Genomic DNA, 23,151 nt, shown 5'->3' on the forward strand with positions numbered 1-23,151 from the left:
ATCCTTTCTGCTTCTGTCCCTACCATTTTCCTTTTTCTCTTTCAGTCCTTCCTTTTTCTTTCTCTTCTCTTTCTTTTCTGCTTTTCTCTTCTTTCTGACTTGTTCTCTTTCTTGTGTTCTTTAACAGTGTTGATCATTTTTACTGTCATTTTTCAGCATCTTCTGCTTCGTTCATTCAGCATTTACATTTTCTGTTTCTTTTTCACCTTTCTGCCTCTTTCTGTTTCATGTGTTCTTCAGCTAATTGTTGATCATTTTTGCAAATTTTTACTTTTTCAAATTTCTTTGGCATGTTCTGCTTCCTTCATTCAGCATTCACATTTTCTGCTTATTTTTAATCCTCTTTCTTTTCTTTCTGCCTCCTTCTATTTCACATGTTCTTCAGCTAATAATTGCTTATTACTTTTTCAAACTTTTTTTAGCATCTTCTGCTTCGTTCATTCTGCAGAATGCATTCTCACGTGCTGTTTTACTGAAACAGCAATTTTTCTAGTTCTTATTATATTTTCCGTACGTTTTCTGCGCGTAACTAGTCCTACATTTTTCAACCGATTTCAACAATTTTGGTATCAAAACGTTCAGCTCGTTCTGGAGAATTATGCTATGACTTTTGGTAACTTCAGCTATTATAATTTTTGAAATATTCAGCGTTTTATGCCAGTTTTTGTCCCATTGAAATGAATGGAGATTCAGCACAATTACGTAAAATTCAGCTAAAACTGCGTGCTCTTTCACAGCTTACTACTTGTGCATACTTTCAGCTAGACCCACCATTCAACTTTTAAAATGTTCACAAGACATTAAGCTATCTTCAAATGATTCAGCTTTTTGATATCGTTTATGGTTCTTCTACAATCGCGATTCAACTTTTATGCAAGTTTTTTGACGTTTTCGATTTTATAATGTAATCCTATGGCGGAATTCGTCAGTTGGTAGAGTGTACCCACTAGGTTTTTCAATAACCTGAGAAAAGACAAACAAACTCTCCTCACTCGCTCAATTTTCACTCTGGCACAAATTATGTATCAAAATGTAGGATTCTCTTTCGCGATTCAGAAAATGTCACCCTCATTGATGTGGGACTAACGGATTCCACGCAACACGCCCGGGAGCAACGCAAAGTCAACACACCCTGAATGGGAAACCTAAAGGAATTTCAGAAAAAATCAGAGCAAACAATCCTTAAACTCACACATTTTCGAATCACCTTCTCTCATAAACAGTTCAAGTTAAAGACATGAGCTTTGCACCAATTAATCTTCACACCTTACTGGCACTCACAGTGAAATAATTATTTTGATACCTTTTATCATTTTGTCATAAAGAAGGTTTGTTTAGGAGTACCAAATCTGTCCTTCCCAAAATCGTTTAAAATTGAACAATTTCAAAATTATCCACTTTTCTACACTGTCACATCTCCTACACAGATTTATGTAGACACACGAAAATCTCCAGGATTATTCACCGATCCCTGCTGATACCTACGGTCTAACATTTATTTGGATACCTTTTATCGTTTCCTCATGACGTAGGTTTGTTTGAGAGTAAAAAATTCACCTTCACTCAGGTTAAAAATCGTCAAATTGATCCACTTTTTCACAGGGTCAAAACTCCCAGCCAGATTTTTATAGAAACTTGAGAAGCTCCATGATTGTTCAGCAAGTCCTGCTAATTCATTCGGTGCATGAATAAAATCGATAGCCCTTATAGTTTCCACGTTATGAGACGTTGTTCGAGAGCATGTTCAGGCATTTTTGTGTTTTTCTCCATTTTTCCCTTTTTTTCACCTAGTGTTGTGCCTTTATTATTATATTTTCAAGAAAAATGTGTTAAAGTTCTTGTTCCCCTGTCCGTTCTGAGAAAAACGGTCCAAGAATGACGTCGATAGACCTTACGGTTTCTGAGTTATGGGTAGTCGTTCGGGAGCATGCACCTCCATGTTAAAAGCCCAGGCCATGGGGAGACGATAGTGAGGTGCTGCATTAGAAAAGCTGCAGTTGTCAAGTTACACTGGCACTCTTTGCTGATTGGCTGATTTACTCCTCACTGTTCTATTTATAGCTCTGTGTATATCCTACTGTCTATGTCTGTATATGATTCTGTCTTTGTTTTTGCATCTATTCTCTCCGTGTTTCACATTCGGACACACACATTCATGGATTACTATCTTAGGGAGGACTTTGCATTGACTTTCATTCATTTTCATTAATTTCAATGGCCTAAATCTGATCCGATCCCTAACCCTTTGACCATCTTCATTGGAGGATCAGCCTTCATGCTAGTGATTGTCAAAATGCTGATGTTAGCATTTTAGTGTCTCTTTCTCCTCTTCTCTCTTAGCTGAAGAACACATTCGCCTTTTTAGGCAATTTCCTGTTTGGTTTTGTGTTTCTTCGGCGTATTTATTGTTAGTTCATTCTTTTTCTGAATTTTCTGCCATTTTTTATATATTTTAGCACTGACTTCAACTTCTTAGGCTATAGTTTTTGCTTCATTCTATGCTTTTTAAGCTCATCTATGGGCTCTTTCCTGCTTTTTTAATGTTTTTGTCAGTTCTTGTATTTCAACAACTATTTCAAGTAGTTTTGAGGTAACTTCACCTTGTTACGGTGTTTTATACCTGATAGTCTTCCTGCTTAAACAGATCAGATGACAGTCTTTCTTTGCTGTTTCTGTTAATTCTAATAATTTATCAGATTTCAGCTGACATTCTGCTTTCAGCCTTAGCCACTTTCTGCTAGCTTTCAACATGAGTTTAGCATTTCTGTTTTCTTCTAATTCATTACATTTTAGCAGATTGTCTGCAGTCAATTTCAGCTTGTTTCTGCCAGCTTTCAGCAAAAAAATCCAGCTTTCAGCATTCACACTGCATTTTCGCAGGAAATGCAAATTCTTCTAGTGTTTCACTTAGTGTGGCCCATATTTGATCTCCTTCATCTATTCAACATGAAACTGTGTCCAATGACAGATAACGCAGTGGTCTAACTTGGTCTCCAGTACTGACAGGTTTGGCTGGAGTGTGTGGCCGTGGTGCCATGGCGGAGTCTGATGTCACGCCATGGCCATACGTTTGGCTTTAATTTCCACATACATCATCTGATCTGCACCAAATTTAATGTGACTGATCCTAGTCCAGTCCCCAACAGATATCTGATGACATATTTGGTGAGTGTGGCCTAATTTCTCTACAGCGCCCTCTAGAATATTTAAAAAAAATCAGCCCCAAGCCATGCTTTGACCGAGGATTGTGAAATGTGGGACACATATGTAACTTCTCAGGACCTACAAAAAAGTATTTTTGAGCATTGGTTCAAACCCCACAGGAAGTCGGCCATTTTGGATTGAAGTTGCCATTTTGACCGCATTTTTGCTGTTTCTAGCCCACATATCTGAGCGAACACCTCAGCATTTGACTTACAGACTTCAAAATCAATGAGTATATTCTTAAGGCATTGGGGATTAAAAGTTATGGATTGCTTTTTAATACATGAAAGCGTGTGGGCGGGGCTAAGCCTCAAAATTTGACTTCTTACCATGAAACAAAATTATTATAGTTTCTACAAGGAAAGTCACAGAGACATGAAACCTTCTGGGATTTATCCATATGATGACTGGAACAATTTTTAATGGTCAACTGTTGATCTTTGTCAGCCCCCATACAGCTCTATTGGATTACATTGAAATTTGGATCAATAGCGCCCCCTAGGACATTTCAAGTGCTCCAGCTCCCTCATGCCCCATCAGATCCACTTGAAATTTAGTGTACATCATCATGGATCAATGCTGGACATGTTGGCATAGGCAATTCATGACGTTGTTTTAGCCCCGCCCACTAACAAACAAGTGAGTGCAACTTCCATCTGGAAAGTCCGATTTACTCCAGATTTTGAATGCTTCTCGCCAGATGAGAACTCTGCATGTCCGAACATCATATGACATGTCTCTCACAGTCCCTCCTAGTGGCGATGTGTGGAATTGAATGGCAGCCTCGTCGGTCATGCGCAGGCGGTGATGCCAGGCTCCCGCGGTTGCTGCACAGGCTGAGTTGCGCTGAGGTGTGAGGGCCTTCAATGCTGCTTGCAGCTTTAATTTTTCTTTTTCTTATGATTCTCCTCCAAAAAGAGTCGCCTATTTGGCAGCTTTAACATATTCAAAAACTCACCAAACTTTACCCAAAATTGACCCCTTAGTGAAATTTTACTTCTTTAATGTCGTCAGAGGGCGTGACCAAACCACTTACCCACGCCCCCAAACGTGAGATAGGCCGAACCGTAAGTCGTAGAGATCTGAAATTTGGCACACAGGCAGAGCTCCTCAAACCAAGAAAAAAAGTATCTTGGGGGTATGCCCTAAAACGCACAAGAAGTCGGCCATTTTGGGTCAAAGGCCAATTTTTGGCCATTTTTCACTTTTACTCATCTCGAACTTTAACGAACTCCTCCTAGGATTTTGAGGTATCGGCTTCATATTTGGTCAATATGGAGTTAAGGCATGGGGGATTAAAAGTTATCAAAATCGTGAGTTTTCGGCCATGTTTAGGGGGCGTGGCCGGGGCATGAAAACGGTATTCGCGCCCAAAGTGAAAAAATGCAATAACTTTCACAAAGAACCGCCAAATCACACCAAAGTTGGCATGAAGGAGGACCTTTGGGTTCCCGAGGATCCTATGGGGTCATATGTTGAGAACACGCCCCTGAGAACAGGAAGTCACTTTTTTTACTGGGAAAGGTCACCATCTGGCTGTCTACACTTAATCTGCTTCAAACTGTGTCAGGTGACTGATAACTAGTGGGTCTAACTTCGTTTGAAGCACAGTGACTTTTCATAAAAGGGCGTGGCCGTGGTGGCGCGTCAAAGTTGGACGTCACGCCACGTCCATACATTTGGCTTTAATTTCCACATACATCATCTGATCTGCACCAAATTCAATGTGATTGATCCTAGTCCAGTCCCCAACAGGGATCTGATGACATATTTGGTGGGCGTGGCCTAATTCGTCTACAGCGCCCCCTAGAAAATAAAAAAAAGATCAGCTCCAAGCCATGCTTTGACCGAGGAATCGGAAATTTGGTAGACATATGTAACTTCTCAGGACCTACAAAAAAGTCTCTAGGAGCGTTGGTCCAAACCCCACAGGAAGTCGGCCATTTTGAATTGAAATTGCCATTTTGATCCCATTTTTGCTGTTTCTAGCCCGCATATCTGAGCGAACTCCTCCTACAGCTTTTGACTTAGAGACTTGAAAATCACTCAGTATACTCTTAAGGCACTGGGGATCAAAAGTTATCAAAAGCTTTTTGATACATGTGTGGGCCTCAAAATATGACTTCTCGCCATAAAAGACGAAATTCATATAGCTCCTACAAGGAAAGTCACAGACACATGAAACCTTCTGTGATTGATCTGCCTCTGGCCCTGAAAAATATTCACTGATCAGATGCTGACATCACCGAAGCCCCGCCCCTGATAACAGGAAGTGTCATGTTTTCCTTTAGAGAGTCAATTTTTGATGTTCTTCACCTAATCAATGTGAAACTGTCCCACGTAACAGATAACATGATGGTCTATGACAGTCGCCAGTACAGGCTGCTTTAGCTGGAGGGTGTGGCTATGATGGCGTGGCGAATTCTGATGTAACGCCTTGGCCATACGTTTGGCTCTAAATTACACATGCATGGTCCGATTCACTCCAAAATAAATATGGTTGATCTATGTCAGCCCCCAAACACCTCTATTGGATTACATTGGAATTTGGATCAACAGCGCCCCCTAGGACACTTCAAGGGCTATATCTCCCTCATACATTATCGAATCCACTTGAAATTTAGTAAACATGATCATGAGTTAATGAGTTAATGATGGACATGTTGCCACAGTCAGTTCATGACATCATATCAGCCCCCCCCCACTAATAAACAAGTGAGTGCAGCTTCCATCTGTAAGGTCGGACTCTCCCAAATACTTTATTAATCCTAAAGGGAAATTAAATGTTGTTGTAGCCGTTGTAGATGCTGATGGCTGTGGGCAGGAAGGATCTCCTGTAGTGCTCCGTCTTACAGCAGATCTGAAGAAGCCTCAGACAGAAGACACTCAGTTGATGTTCAACAGTCTCATGAAGAGGATGCTCAGGGTTCCCCATAATGTTTCTCATTTTATGAAGCATCCTTCATTGCACAATGATCTCCAGAGGTTTCAGAGGAGTCCTTAGAACAGAGCCAGCTTATTAAGCTTTTTCAAATCCCTGGCTCTGATGCTGCTTCCCCAGCAGATGATCACACTTTCCACAACAGACTTATAGAAGATATGCAGCATCTTGCTGCAAACACCAAAGGAACTAAGCTTCCTCAAGAAGTACAGTCTGCTCTGTCCCTTCTTGTAGATGGCTTCACAGTTGCATCTCCACTCTAGTCTGTTGTCCAGGTGAACACCGAGGTATTTATACTCCTCCACCACCTCCACTTCGTCTCCCATGATAGAAATAGTTTTTGACTTATTCCTGTTTCTCTTAAAATCTACAATCATCTCCTTTGTTTTAGTCACATTCAAAATGAGATGATTGTTTCCACACCATGCCACAAAGCGGTCCAACACCTTCCTGTACTCAGCTTCTTGTCTATCTCTGATCCACCCCACAACAGCAGAATTATCCGAGTATTTCTGCAGATGACAGGAGTCTGTCTTGTACTGGAAGTCTGAGGTGTACAGATTGAAAAGGAATGGTGAGACTACAGTCCCCTGTGGTGCTCCTGTGCTGCTGACTACCTGGTTAGACTCATAACCCTTCAGTCTCACAAACTGTGGTCTGAAAAAACATTTCAGGTGACTACCTCTTGAAGCTCATAAACAGAATGCCAAGAGTGTGCGTAGCAGTAATCAAAGCATAAGGTGGCTACTTTGAAGAACCTAGAATATAAGATATTTTCAGTTTCGCGCTTCTTTGTTCAGTATATAATTCCACATGTGTTAATTCACAGTTTTGATGCCTTCAGTGTGAAGCTACAATATTCATTGTCATGAAAATAAAGACAACTCTTTGAATGAGGTGTGTCCAAACTTTTGGTCTGTACTTTATATATATATATATATATATATATATATTAATATTTCTTTATATTTCCCTTTGGGATTAATAAAGTATTTTTGAATTGAATTGAATATGATATGTTAATATGGATCTGTCTCTGTGCTTGTATATTGACGGCAAACGCTGTTGTGCTGAGGTGCAGGCTGACACCAAATAGACAAATATACACAGACAACTGCTCATATAAATCAGCTGATAACCAAATGAATAAAAAGTTTTAAGAGTCACCCAATTACCCTCAGTTTATTCCAATGGAGTATACGCATGCACAAGATGATGATTTGTAATATAACAATTGAAAATGTCAATTAAAACATTTATTCTCAGCAGGTAATGGCAGCTCGCCTTTACAGTCCTTGTTTTTGAATCTGCATAATCCAAGAGAAACTGGTAGATAGAATGATAGATAAGAGTTCAGTTACATAGGCAGGACTGCATACATTATCTACAAGAGCTGCTCAGATCAGTAATCAGTACTGGAGAATATTCACAAAAGCTGTTGAGCAGAAAATCTAGTGTGGTTCATTAATGTAACTTTTGGTCTTGATGTATTATTGTTTGCAATTTGTCCCGTTTATCACAAATGTTACAACACTTACTGTAATGCTGAGGTCGTAAAACCTTTGATTGAAATGAGTTGTTTTAAAAAATGCAGCAGAAATATATTTGGACTTTGAGATCATGATTGAAACCATCTCCTTGCTCTCCTTGGCCATGTTTACCTGATGTCTGTTCTTGAGGTCCATCTGACCCATCTTTTTGTTCATCAGGTCTTCGACGGTATGGATCTCAGTCTTCATCTCCTCTTTGGTGGCCTCCAGCTGGTTTTCCAGTTTACTTATAAGTGGGTCACAGCGGCAGCCGTTCAACGGAGCCTACAGGAGAACCAGACACAGAAACTGACTGGGCGTGGTCTTCTGAGGGTTCCAGCTGCTCCAGCAGAACTAAGAGGCTCTCAGGAAAGTAAAATGACTGCAGCAGTCTGAGGTAGCAAGCAAGGTCACGTATACAGCTCTTCTTATTTATTTGGTATTACTGTGCTACTATCTTGGTCAAACTAGAAAAGCCTATGGGATAAAATATGATGATCAGTTTTTAAACAGGACTAATATTAGCACAATTAACAGCACATTACTACTGTGTTAATAGAATATGAAAATGAAGAAAGACGGATAAATACGGTTGTCTGTCTTAACTCCTTAAAGAACAGGTCGTGCACTTACTTGCATGATCTTGCCGTTCTTGCCTCTGTATAGTGTGTAAAGCTGAAAAGCCTTATAGTTGTGAGGTGGAATGGATGCATAAGGTGAGGATCCCTGTGCTTTGTTTTTCCTCCCGTGAATAGCTTCGGAGTGTGTGGTCTCCCTGCGGCAAAGAGGTTCGGACAAAGAGGGCTGCCAAAGTAAGGCCCAAAATAACTTAATTATTGCACTATCCCACACATACAGAGGAACAACTCTGCTCAGTGTTTTCAATGTACACCTGCCTTTAGCGCCAACATTTATTTCACCTTTTCTTTCTGCTTCCTGACCTTCTCTCTTCTGGTGTTTGACTCTGTCTCACAGGTTTGTTGGCAAGCTGTGGGGTCACTGCTCTGGCGATCATCTGCAGCAGATGCACTGTCCTGATGAAAACAAGAAACTGAATATTTAACTGTCCGTTTTCCTGAATTACCATTATGCTTTTAAATGTAGGGAAAAAAAGTGTCTAACATATGTATATATATGTCTATATATATATATATATCTATATATATCTATAGTTCTATATATATATAGATATATATATACAGTATATATCTGCAAAATTTGCACACGCATAAAAGGCTATTTTGCCTTTTATAGCCTCTATATTTTATCGAACTCCTAGAGATTTTGATCGTTCAGTTTGAAACTTGGTCAGTTTGCTCAAAAGGGATGGGGGATGGGAAGCAATCAAAATCGTGACTTTTTGAGCATGTTGAAAGAGGGGCACCAGACATCAAAGTTTGACATCTCAGCCCAAAAAAAATTTGTATTGCTCCTACAAGGAAATTTGTAGAGACACGAAACCTTCTGCTATTGATCTGGCCCCAACAATATTCAATGGTCAAATCCTGACATAATCGAAGTCCCCCCCCCCTGAGAACAGGAAGAGTAATGCTTTAGTTTGAAAGATCCACATTCGACCCACGGCACCTAATCAACATGAAACTGTCCCCAGTGACAGATAACAAGATGGTCTAAGTTGGTCTCCAGTACTAAGAGGTTTGGCTGGAGGGTGTGATCATTACAGTGGCAGTGGCTAATTTCCACATTTTTTAACTGATCGGCACCAAATTCAATATGATTGATATTAGTCTAGCCCCCAAAAGATATCTAGTGAAATAATTGGTGGGCGTGGCCTAATTTCTCCACGGTGCCTGGTAGAAGCACTAAAGCAACCAGCCCCAAGCCATGCTTTGATCGAGGATTATGAAATGCGGTACACATATGTAACTTCTCAGGACCTACAAAAAATTATTTTGGCCAAATTGCCCAAACCCCACAGGAAGTCCACCATTTTGAAACAAAGTCGCCATTTTCTCTTGTTAACACACGTCGAATCTGAGCAAATTCTTCATTCAACTTTTGACTTACAGACTTCAAAATGAATCAGTATGCTCTTAAGATATTGAGGATCAAAAGTTCAACTTATGAGCTCACTTTAGCCCCACCCACTTAGTACAGGAAGTCATTTGTTTCACTGTTGGCTGTCCTCCTTTTAAACTCTCACTCATGCAAGCTGTTTTTCTTTGTCACCCCGCATATTCCCCCCGTGAGTTCGCTTCATACATCCTGCTCGGTGTTTACATCCCGCCTCAAGCTAACGTGCAGGTCACACAGCGCATGCTCGCCGACCAGATACTGAGTGTGGAGCGGACCAACCCGGACTCCTTAGTTATTGTCATTGGCGACTTTAACAAAGGTAATCTCACCCACGAACTCCCCAAATATAGACAGTTTATAAAATGTCCGACCAGAGAGGACAACATTCTGGATCACTGTTACACCACCATCAGAGACGCTTATCACGCCGTCCCACGTGCTGCACTGGGCCAATCCGACCACATCATGGTCCACCTGATTCCTGCATACAGGCAGAAACTAAAGCTCTGCAAACCTGTTGTGAGGACGACAAGGAAGTGGAGCAGTGAGGCTGTGGAGAATCTCCAGGCGTGTTTAGGCTGTACAGACTGGGATGTGTTCAGGACTACTACCAAACAGTCTGGACGAGTACACAGAGGCTGTGACTTCCTACATCAGCTTCTGTGAGGACAGCTGTGTACCATCATGCACCAGGGTGAGTTACAACAACGACAAACCCTGGTTCACAGCTAAACTCAGAAGGTTAAGACTGGATAAGGAAGAGGCCTTCAGGAGTGGGGACAAAGACATATACAGAGAGGCTAAGTACAAGTTTGGCAAGGCAGTGAAAGAGGCCAAATGACTGTACTCTGAGAAGCTCCAAAACCAGTTCTCAGCCAACGACTCTGCGTCTGTCTGGAAAGTGCTCAGGCAGATCACCAACAACAAGCCGAAAGCCCCCCACTCCATCAACGACCGACGCCTCGCCAACGACCTGAACGAGTTCTACTGCTGCTTTGAAAGACAAAGGGACAGTCCTGCAACCATCCCCCACGACCATCAGCACCGGTTCCCCACAAGGCTGTGTTCTCTCTCCTCTTCTCCCTGTACACCAACAGCTGCACCTCCAGTCACCAGTCTGTCAAGCTTATGAAGTTTGCGAACGACACCACTCTGATCGGACTCATCTCTGATGGTGACGAGTCCGCGTACATATGGGAGGTGGACCATCTGTTGGACTGGTGCAGCCAGAACAACCTTGAGCTCAACGCTCTAAAGACAGTGGAGATGGTTGTGGACTTCAGGCAGAACCCAGCCCCACCTGCCCCCATCACCCTCTGTGACTCCACAATTGACACTGGGGAATCTTTCCGCTTCCTGGGAACCATCATCTCCCAGGATCTCAAGTGGGAGCCAAACATCAGCTCCCTCATCAAGAAAGCCCAGCAGAGGATGTTTTTCCTGTGGCAGCTGAAGAAATTCAACCTGCCAAAGACTATGATGGTGCACTTCTACACAGCCATCATCGAGTCCATCCTCACCTCCTCCATCACCATCTGGTACGCCGCTGCTACAGTCAAGGATAAGGGCAGGCTGCAGTGTGTCATTCGGTCTGCTGAGAAGGTGATTGGCTGCAGTCTACTGTCGCTCCAGGAACTGTACACCTCCAGGACCCTGAAGCAGGCAGGGAAGATTCTGGCTGATCCCTCCCACCCCGGTCACAGACTCTTTGAAACTCCCCCCTGTGGCAGGAGGCTGCGGTCCATCCGGACCAAATCCTCATGCCACAAGAACAGTTTTTTCCCATCTGCCACCAGCCTTGTTAACAAAGCCCGGAAACCACCCTGACACTCTCCCTTCCTTTTTTTTTTTGCTGACAGGACACCTGTAACCTGCAACTCTATGCGTTACATTAATGCTTAGCTTGGACTCCTGCTTTACTTGCACTGCCGTACTTGCACAATGATCACCTGCACTGTTGTACCGCTCTGGCATCCAATACTGCTCTACATTTACTCTCACTCACTTAAAACTGTGCACATATATTTATATTATATTGTAGATATGTTTATACTGTTTAATTTGTATTGTATTGCACCGACTACACCAAAACAAATTCCTTGTATGTCCAAAAACGTACTTGGCAATAAAGCTTTTCTGATTCTGATACAGCTCTAATGGATTACATTGGAATTTGGATCAGCATCCCCTAGGAAACTTTAACAGCTTTATCTCCGTCATACATCATTGGGTCCACTTCAAATTTAATATGCATCATCATGGACAAATGCTGAACATGTTGGAACAATCAATTGACGACATCACTTCAGCTCCGCCCACTAACAACCAAGTCAGGGCAGTGTACATCAGGAAGGTCGGATTTTGCCCAAATTTTGAATGCTTCTCACCAGAACAGAATTCTGCATGACTGACAATTGTAAGACAGGTGCCACCTAGTGGCAACATTTGGAATCAAGCGGCAGCCTCGTTCGTGGCGTGGATCTGGCGATGCCAGGCTACCGCGGTTGCTACACAGGCCGAGCGGTGCTGAGCTGCAAGGGCCGTCCAATGCTGTTTGCAGCTTTAATTCAAAATTAATTAAAATCGTTTCTTGATTAATATAACATCATGGATGTGTTTCAGTTTGGTTTTAAAGCACTTCATAACACTGAGTCAGCCCTGTTGAGGGTTTATAATGACATTCTCCTGGCACGTGACTGGTGACTATGTGATCCTTGTCCTGCTAGACCTAACCGCTACTTTTGATACAGTGGATCATAGCATTTTATTGTCATGCTTAGAGCATCAAGTAGGCATTGCTGGCACTGTCCTGAAGTGGCTTAGGTCCTGTCTGGCAGACAGAATATTTTCCATAAAGGTTAAAGGGTTTGAATCATCTTCTGCTCCTCTGTCACGTGGGGTCCCCCAGGGCTCAATTTTAGGGCCTTTACTGTTTTCTTTGTGCCTCATTCCTCTGGTGTCTATTTTTAGTAAATATGGCATCTACTTCCATTGTTTTGTTCATGATTGCCAAATCTCTGCGCCTTTAAGGCAAGATTATGCCTGGTCCATCAAACCTCTTTTATCCTGTCTTGAGGATATTAAAACTTGGATGGTCTTAAATGTCCTTATTTTTAATGAAAAAAGACAGAGGCATTTGTCTTTGGACCTATTAGAGCATGTCAGACCCTTCCTGTTAAAATACATTGCCAGAGGTCCAAATTAAGTCCACAGTTATGAACCTTAGTTTTACAATGGACAATGATTTTAAACTTGATTGTCAAAAAGGGCAACAATTAGGTTTTGCTTTTGTTAAGGCAACAGTTGGAAACAGTAATCCATGCCTTCACCTCATTGTGGCTGGGTTACTGTAACTCACTGTACCTCTGAAATAGCCAGTCCTCACATATTTGCAGCTGCTTCAAAACGCTGGTGCACACCTTTAAACCGGAGCACATAAAACAGAGCACATTACTCCAGTTCTGGCTTCCCCACACTGGCTACCTGTGTATTTTAGAGTCTACTTTAAAATCCTTCTGTTTGTTTTTAAGATTTTGCACAGCCTTGCCCGGCCTAATTTACCTGACCTTCTCCACCACTTCACTCCCGCTCGGTCACTTTGGTTTGCTGACCAGCTGCTTCTGGTCATTCCCAATTCCAAGTGGAAACTTAGAAAAAAGGGCCTTCTCTATTTGGGCTCCTAGGTTATGTAATGCTTTACATTAGCACATTCGACAGGCCCCTTCACTGTCCATTTTTAAAACTAGTCTAAAAACTTATTATTACTCATTGCCCTTCAACCCAATTATGACTTGATTTTACTCAACTTTTATGGGTATTTATTTTATCAGTTTTATTTTTCAGTTTTTACTATGTTTTGTACTGAGTTTCATAGTTATTTACATTGTTGAGTGTTTAGCTTTGTTATTTTATGTGATTATTTTTTTCTTATTTATCCCCAATGTTCTGTTATCCCCACCGTTATAGATCCCCAGAAACCACGCTTAACCAATCGGGAAGGAAAGAGCGAAACACCACATTAGCACTAGCACCCACATCCTCCTACATCAACACCAGAGAGTCAGTCCAGACTGGGGTTTTGGCTGGCTGGGGATCTTAAAAGGAGAAGGCCGAGGCGCCGCCTGGGTATAGGACTGCCTTGATGTCACCTGAGGAGAAGGCTCCGTCTTACTAGGTAGACAGAAATGGAGCGCCTCGTCCTCCTTCCTTTGAGCCTCACACTGTTGTTGCAAGAGGAACTGAAGATGCCTTCTGGCAAAATCGGCATATCTGAAATTTCATCCCTATCACGGTCCGACAGGTTGGTCAGGTTGAGCCACCTCACTATTTCCTGCAAAACCATCATCCCCATTGATTTCCCCGAGGCCTGGACTGCGCAGCGCTGCACGCGAAGGCAGATATCCGTGATCACGGTGATCTTATCCCATACGTCAGCATCCAGCTTGGTGGCAATGTCCTCGCACAGCCCCGCTTGATATGTGGAGAGCATGATGGAGGATAAGTTAAGAGCTCTTACAGCAACCGCTGCTACTTTATAAGCTCTTTCCATCAGGGCGGACTGGAAACGGTCTGGCTTGGATGGCAGTGTGGGGTTTTTGGAGGACGTTTGCAGCCATGGGTGCAGATGCGCTGCCACCAGCAGCTCCACTGGGGGCATGCAGTGGATGCCCAGCTTCTCCATGTCCTCGAAGTCCAGAGAGGAAGCTCCCTGAATCTGAGTCTTCCTACTGAAAGAGTGGTCCTTCCAGGAGACAGCTGTTTGGTCGCCTTGGTGATCTGGGGCAATTTCTTCCCTTCGTAGCGGGATCTGGTGGTCTCCGCTACTATTTCAGGCCAGGGGATGTTGAGTCTTGATGCAGCACATTTGCACACTGTCTGCATATCTATGCACATAGCAGGGGAGGCTATCGTGCTCTCCCCGCCCTCCCGGGAAACCAACTTCGCTGCATGTGGGCTTGGGATTAAAAATTAATCCTCGTTGTCATTCTCTGAAACGAGGAGCTCTGAGATGAGTTCATCTACATCCTCGTGGTCCAGCTCTAGGACATCCTCAAGGGGCGAGAGCGCTGTGGCCAAGTCCGGTTGGGAACCCCAGCTGGCAGTGGCACCCAGTCCGGCGTGAACCTTCTCACCCCTGCTGTCATTGCTGGGTTGCAGTCTGCTTGATGGCAGGTACCGGTCTCTGCCAGGCAGGCTAGCTACGCATGCTAGTCGTCTTTGGAGGATCTTCATTGTGAAGCGGGAACAGTCCGCACATGATCCCGGGGCATCAACCGCCAGGCGGGCATGTTCCAGCCCAAGACATGTCGAGCACACCTGGTGTGGGTCCTTGCTCGAAATGTTGTTCATGCAGCCTCGGAGGTGAGCTTTGAAGTTGCTATCTCCTCTGGTGTGGGGGGAAGCCGGTCCATTTCAGTAGCTGGTTTGCTAGCCTAACTTAACGCTGAGCTGCCTGGTGTGACAGCACAGAACGGATGATATTAGTTGCTGTGCTAATACTGGCGGTAGTAGCTCCAGGCTATGATGAAGGCTGGAGTGGTAGCAGCTAGCCTGCTAAGAGAGATATGCCTCGAAGTGAGAAGAGGTTTTTCCAAGACACTGCGTTGTGGTGCAAGTTACTTATAGGGTAGGTGATCGCGTCGCGCGCGATCACCAGCCAATCAGGATTGCCGTAATGAGATAAATGCTTCTGAGGAATATGGCAAGGGGCTTATCCCATAGTGAGACATCGAAACGAATGCTATGAATGAGAACCCCCAGAATCCAGCCCCACCCCACACCAATGACAATGATCAGAAGTAAGAGATTGTTTCCGATTGTGAGCTACATTGGAAAAACAAACAAAATGAAAAGATTTGCCTAAATTAATTAAATTAATTATTTATTTGTTTTGCCATCTCCTAATTTAATTTGAAATGTGCATTCAGTTGTTGATTTTAACATGATACTCATGCATTTACTTACGTTACAGCTTAACATTCCATCTCTGGGCACTGACCGCGCTCGGCCCTCTGCTTTCAATTTATCTCTTCTCTTCCTCATACTCCTGCCACGTATAAAGCTCTGCACCTGGACACCAACACAGAATCACATAACACAAGTTTACACAAAATAAAACAAACAACTGAGGGTATTCTCAGTATCAGCGATGCTTTTTTAAACTGTAATTTGTCCAATTTGTAAATTTTATTAGAAAAACACCAGAAAACCACCTTTACAAATGACACAAACACCAAATTATATTTACTGCCCTTTTAATGTAAAGTTTATGCACAGTTTTACAACAAGACTGAGATTTTACAACCTATGATAATAGTTTAATACTGAAGGACAGTGCGTCCCCATGGTGTGGTTTCACACCATATACACTATATAAACTTGACTTGACTTAACTTTCCATTTCCGCATAATGGATTGAACAGTGCTCTGTGAGATGTTTAAAGATTGGGAAATCTTTTTATATCTTAAGCCTGCTTTAAACCTCTACACAAATTTATCCCTCACCTGTCTGGGATGTTCCTTGGACTTCATGATGCCGTTTGCTCCCTAATGTTCTCTTAACCAACCTCTGAGGCCGTCTCAGAGCAGTTGTATTTGTACTGAGATTAGGTTACACACAGGTGGACTCTATTTAGTCATTAGCAATTGGCTGCACTCAGAGTAAAGGGGGCTGAATACTTTTGCACAGTGCACTTTTCAGTTTTTTATTTGTAAAAAACAAGAAATCATGTGTAATTTCTGTTCCATTTCACAATTGTATACCTCTTTGTGTTGGTCTTTCACATAAAATTCCAATAAAATATATTTATGTTTGTGGTTGTAATGTGACAATATGTGGAAAAGTTCAAGGGGTATGAATACTTTTACAAGCTACTGTAAATAAACTGAATTGTATTGTTCACATTCAAGACTTATATTTTACTGTACAGTGTTCATAGTTGTTTAACACTGTGTGTGTATAGTTTTATGTCTCCTGCCACAACAAATTTAGCAATCTGGGATCAAAGGAGCTCTCTGCCAACTCTGAAAATATACAGGGGGTTGGACAATGAAACTGAAACACCTGTCATTTTAGTGTGGGAGGTTTCATGGCTAAATTGGACCAGCCTGGTAGCCAGTCTTCATTGATTGCACATTCACCAGTAAGAGCAGAGTGTGAAGGTTCAATTAGCAGGGTAAGAGCACAGTTTTGCTCAAAATATTGAAATGCACACAACATTATGGGTGACATACCAGAGTTCAAGAGGACAAATTGTTGGTGCACGTCTTGCTGGCACATCTGTGACCAAGACAGCAAGTCTTTGTGATGTATCTAGAGCCACGGTATCCAGGGTAATGTCAGCATACCACCAAGAAGGACGAACCACATCCAACAGGATTAACTGTGGACGCAAGAGGAAGCTGTCTGAAAGGGATGTTCGGGTGCTAACCCGGATTGTGTCCAAAAAACAAAACCACGGCTGCCCAAATCACGGCAGAATTAAATGTGCACCTCAACTCTCCTGTTTCCACCAGAACTGTCCATCGGGAGCTCCACAGGGTCAATGTACACAGCCGGGCTGCTATAGCCAAACCTTTGGTCACTCATGCCAATGCCAAACGTCGGTTTCAATGGTGCAAGGAGCGCAAATCTTGGGCTGTGGACAATGTGAAACATGTATTGTTCTCTAATGAGTCCTCCTTTACTGTTTTTCCCTCATCTGGGAGAGTTACGGCGTGGAGAAGCCCCAGAGAAGCGTACCACCCAGACTGTTGCATGCCCAGAGTGAAGCATGGGGGTGGATCAGTGATGGTTTGGGCTGCCATATCATGGCATTCCCTTGGCCCAATACTTGTGCTAAATGGGCGCGTCACTGCCAAGGACTACTGAACCATTCTTGAGGACCATGTGCATCCAATGATTCAAACATTGTATCCTGAAGGCGATGCCTTGTATCAGGATGACAATGCACCAATACACACAGCAAGACTGGTGAAAGATTGGTTTGATGAACATGAAATTGAAGTTGAACATCTCCCATGGCCTGCACAGTCACCAGATCTAAATATTATATACACCCCACTTTGGGGTGTTTTGAAGGAGCGAGTCAGGAAATGTTTTCCTCCACCAGTATCACGTAGTGACCTGGCCACTATCCTGCAAGAAGAATGGCTTAAAATTCCTCTGACCACTGTGCAGGACTTGTATATGTCATTCCCAAGACGAATTGACACTGTATTGGCCCCAAAGGAAGCCCTACACCATACTAATAAATTATTGTGGTCTAAAACCAGGTGTTTCAGTTTCAATGTCCAACCCCTGTACGTAAGAGAATAAACCGAAGGAATTGGAAAATAGAAACACAATGATACCTTGTCCTGTCAAGTACATAGGATTACACTTTTGGTAACCAGAGGATCTGCTCAAACTAGACAGACATGCTATCATACCATAATAATCTTCAAAAGGCCCACTAATTTCAGTTAATAAATGCAATCCTTAATTCCAAATCTCTGACTAATGGATAGTTAAGAATTATATCAATTACCACTAAAGCTGTAGGTACAAATGTGTGATTATATACATAATGTCTTAGTCAAGATCATTGATCATTGATTTTGGGATGTATGGTCAGATGGTTTTATTAATATGCAACAAATCTTTGATTATCACAGTAAACATGTATTAATTCAATTCAATTCAAAAATACTTTATTAATCCCAAAGGGAAATTAAATGTTGTTGTAGCTCATTTTATGAAGGTTTCTTCAAAGAGCCATTGTAGATGCTGATGGCTGTGGGCAGGAAGGATCTCCTGTAGCGGTCTGTCTTACAGCAGATCTGAAGAAGCCTCAGACAGAAGACACTCAGTTGATGTTCAACAGTCTCATGAAGAGGATGCTCAGGGTTCCCCATAATGTTTCTCATTTTATGAAGCATCCTTCATTGCACAATGATCTCCAGAGGTTTCAGAGTCCTTAGAACAGAGCCAGCTTATTAAGCTTTTTCAAATCCCTGGCTCTGATGCTGCTTCCCCAGCAGATTATGGCAGAGGAGATCACACTCTCCACAACAGACTTATAGAAGATATGCAGCATCTTGCTGCAAACACCAAAGTACCTAAGCTTCCTCAAGAAGTATAGTCTGCTTTGTCCCTTCTTGTGGATGGCTTCACAGTTGCATCTCCACTCCAGTCTGTTGTCCAGGTATTTTTTCCCCTCCACCACCTCCACTTCTTCTCTCATAATGGAAATAGTGTTTGACCTATTCCTGTTTCTCTTAAAATCTACAATCATCTCCTTTGTTTTAGTCACGTTCAAAATGAGATGATTGTTTCCACACCATGCCACAAAGTGTTCCACCAGCTCCCTGTACTCAGCTTCTTGTCCATCTCTGATCCACTCCACGACTGCAGAATCATCTGAGTATTTCTGCAGGTGACAGGAGTCTGTCTTGTACTGGAAGTCTGAGGTGTACAGAGTGAAAATGAATGGTGAGAGTACAGTCCCCTGTGGTGCTCCTGTGCTGCTGACTACCTGGTTAGACACAAAACCCTTCAGTCTCACCAACTGTGATCTGTTTGTAAGGTAGTCTTTGATCCAGGAGATTGTTGAAGAATCCACCTGAGTCTTTTAGAGTTTCTGACAAAGCAAATCAGGTTGAATTGTGTTAAATGCACTGGAGAAATCAAAGAACACGATCCTCAAAGTGCAGCTGGTTTTGTCCAGATGACAGAGGGTTTGTTGCATCTGGTGTATGATGGCATCTTTAACTCCAACTCCACAGTGATAAGCAAACTGAAGAGGGTCTTGATAGTTTGTTGTTTGCTTATTCAGTTGGGCCAACAGGAGTCTCTCTAGGACCTTCATGATTTGGGATGTCAGGGCAACAGGTCTATAGTGATGAAGGACTAATTGGTGAATTTTCTTGGTACAGGAACAAGACAGGAGGTCTTCCAAAACACTGGAACCTTTTTCTAGGACAGGCTAAGGTTGAAGAGGTGCTGCAGAATCCCACAGAGCTGCTCTGCAAAGGCCTTAAGGACTCTAGGGCTGACATGATCCGGACTTGCAGCCTTATTACGGTTCAGTCTTTCCAGTTGTCACCTCACCTGACCTCTTGAGACACACAGGTGGAAGATGGAGGCAAAGGGAGCATTGGTATCTTCTGATTTGGGTGAAGGGAAATATGTAGAAGCAGAAGGGTTGATGGCAGAGGTGAAAGATACAACATTTGAGGTGTGACAGAAAAGCTGTGGGTCAAAGGAGAGTGGGATGTCTTCTTCTGAACTGAACCTATTGAAGAATATGTTCATTGGCTCTGTCCAGACATCCATTGGTCCAGTTGTCCTTCTGCTTGAAACCTGTGATCTTCTTCATCCCTGACCACACATCTCTGACATTGTTTTGCTGGAGCTTGCTCTCCAGCTTCTTGTACACCTCTTTGCTGTCTTTTATTTTACGAATGCTGAAGGCATTCACACTATTTAGATTCTGTTTATCTTTATTCTTTATTGTTGTGTGAATGCCTTCAGCATTCACACAATAATAAAAAACATTGTTTTTCTGGTTTTTTTTTAAATTATCAGTGAGAAGGCATTCATGCTTGATAATAATTTTGTATGTGTAACTAGTCTAGTCCCGCATACTTCAACCCATTTCAACAATTCTGGTATCAAATTGTTCAGCTTGAGAATTCTGCTTTGACTTTTGGGAAGCAAATTCCGCAAAATTCAGCTAAAACTTTGCGCTCTTTCACAGCTTACTACTTCTACATACTTTCGGCTAGAAACACCATTCAACTTTTAAAATGTTCACAAGCCATTAAGCTACTTTGAAATAATTCAGCTTTGTTAAATCTGTTACGGTTCTTCTGCAATTGTGATTCAAATTTTATGCAAGATTTTTGATGTTTTTGATTTTATAATGTAATCCAATGGCGGAATTCGTCAGTTGTGTGATGGAAATTCTTTTAGTAAGCATTCCACAGTGTATGACCTTTTTTATCTTACTCCTCAGAACATCTGTGTTATAGAGGAAGAAGCTGTGAAAGCCATTATCAGAAGTTTAATGGTTCAGACCCATCTTTTAGGACAATGTCAGGAAGGGCAGTTAGGTCTGTTCCTAGATAACCTTGTCACCTTTGAACTCAAGAAGGGTTTGGGTCATAAAACACAGAATCTTTGCAGTTGAGATAACACTGTCTTGTTCTGGTATAAATACTGTGTGTAAATAGCGTTCGGGGCTCTGTTCAACTGACTTGCTTGGTGACAGAGTCATTCAAACGCTGATGCCTTTGAATAAAACTTATAAAGACAAAGTCCGGATTTTCTCTTGTTATGAGTCAATTTCTACCCACTTTGATAAGAAAATTCCACAACAGTTGCTAGAGTTGTTGGGACCTACAGCCATGGATTTCAACATTAAACTCCGGGGGAAGGGGGGTAGCAGAGGACTTCCCAGTGATGCCATTGCCTGTATAAGACCCCCACCCTTCCCACATGTCGCTCTCTTTCCACACTGCCTTCGAGGAGGACGGTACAGGAGAGGCCCAGCGCGGGAATGTCTTTTGCTGGCAAGAAGACATAAATTCAACTGGATCCAAAGCCATACGATCATCGATCATATGGAAAAAGCAAAACTGTGTTGAAGATAAATCCCCAGTAGAGAAGCTGTTTCTACAAGTCGAGTCTGAAGGAAGGACCACGGCTTGCACCACCGTGTTACGGTAACGAACAGCTGGTTAACGGACAGAAGAGCCGTCTTTCAAGCTACAGCTCCGGAGGTCAGGTTAACTGAAAGCTAACCGCTTGTTGACTGTGGACGTTTCTTCGAACTTCATTGCCCCTTGGACAACATTTCCTCACCATGGTCAGAGGTTAGGTTTGGGCAGATTAACAGATAGGTTTAGGATGAAATGATCTAAACGTTTTCATGTTATGAAGTTTGTTTTGTGGAACCTGGCTATCTTTGTGCTAGCATGCTATCTGTAGCACACAGCTATCCGCTTCTTTGTTAGCTTAACTGCTAACGGTAAGAACACGTGTTTGCTAGCACTAAGACTAGTCAACAGAAAGGTTGTTGGTTTTCAAGCTTGTGAATAATAGTCCCTGAACATCATTTACTAGATTTGATAACTAAGTAAACACCATTAAGCCCCATTTCTCCAGAAAGATTTGGCTCTTTTCTAAAATACCCCTTTAATAATATTTCTTCGAATATTATTTCAATAACTAAAGGCAGCTAATTAGACACCGTTGAGAAATGGTCATCCAGAAGGTTGGTTTTATTCAGCAGATCATTATTTAAAACATTATTTTGTTAAAATAATATTTTATCTGATCTTGCACTGTAAACGTTTCCTGATTATTGCCTAAGTTAGTTGCAAGACTAACTTAACTTCACTTCCAGATTCTTCAAGATAATCCTTGGTTCTCAAACATAAACATTGCATGGTAATGTTGCATTACTCTTTTTGGTCATGATTTCCAATCATCTTTAATCAACTTGTTTATATTGTACATAGCCCATTAGTCTTCATTATTCTTTAATTCTGCTTGGTAGTTTAGTTGGATTGTTTTAGCATAGTAAAGAGTTTGTTGATTGAAATATGTTTGACTTTGAGTTGACTTATTTTTGTTAATAAATTCTTGTATTTTAAGAAATTGTGTGAATTCATTCCATATATGTGCAGAGTTTATGCTGTTCAATAATGTCATAGCTCGTTTCACACCTTTCTATTTTGTCCTAATACCATCGCCTTACTGGGCTGGTATTCACAGGACAACCCTTCACAGACAGAAATATTATTTGATAAAATATTAAAATATTAATATTAAATAATATTCTCAGATTCATAATTACAACAGAGTGTACATTCAAACTTTTTGAATAACCTGTGAAAGAACGAACAAATTCTCCTCACTTGCACAATTTTCACTCTATTGACAAATTATATATCAAAACATAGGATTCTCTTTCACGGTTCAGAAAATGTCACCCTCGTTGATGTGGGACTAACAGACTTCCGGTAACACGCCCCGAAGCAACGCAAAGGTAACACACCATGAATGGGCCACCTACAGGAATTTGAGAAAAAAATCAGCAGAAAATCCTTAAACTCACATTTCTCCTTTTCTGAAAATACAACTTTCTCGGCATAGTAAGGCGTAATATCAGTTGTGTGAATACCTAATATGATAACTATGGCCAAGTCGAAACCCAGAAGTACAGCTTCCGCTAGAGAGCGCGAATTAAGTGAAATACCTGAGAATGAAGATGAGTGCTTCTGAGGCGGAGGCTAGCGAGGGTAGCGATGCTAGTCTGGAGTCAATTCTCCGTGAACTGCGTCAATCCCGCTGAGAAAACAACACGAACTTTAAAGAACTGAGAGCTGATGTGACAGCGATGACCACAAGGATCAATAAAGTTGAATTGTAGGTGGATGTCGTGGAGAAGCGGG

At 42.1% G+C, this 23,151-nt stretch overlaps 1 protein-coding gene across 6 annotated transcripts in view; it reads right to left on the reverse strand.

Moving 5' to 3' along the window:
- ankrd6b (ankyrin repeat domain 6b) overlaps window positions 1–23,151 on the reverse strand; it is a 178,028-nt gene that overhangs the window by 20,254 nt on the left and 134,623 nt on the right. For all 6 annotated transcript variants that reach the window (XM_047388665.1, XM_047388666.1, XM_047388661.1 and 3 more), the window contains 4 exons: window positions 15,676–15,780; window positions 8,595–8,708; window positions 8,308–8,478; window positions 7,807–7,959 (listed from right to left, as the gene is read on the reverse strand). In XM_047388665.1, coding sequence (XP_047244621.1) covers window positions 7,807–7,959; window positions 8,308–8,478; window positions 8,595–8,708; window positions 15,676–15,780 — 543 coding nt within the window. The remainder of the gene's footprint in view (window positions 1–7,806; window positions 7,960–8,307; window positions 8,479–8,594; window positions 8,709–15,675; window positions 15,781–23,151) is intronic.

Source organism: Girardinichthys multiradiatus, chromosome 15 (assembly GCF_021462225.1).
Source record: "Girardinichthys multiradiatus isolate DD_20200921_A chromosome 15, DD_fGirMul_XY1, whole genome shotgun sequence".
Taxonomy (NCBI): Eukaryota; Metazoa; Chordata; class Actinopteri; order Cyprinodontiformes; family Goodeidae; genus Girardinichthys; species Girardinichthys multiradiatus.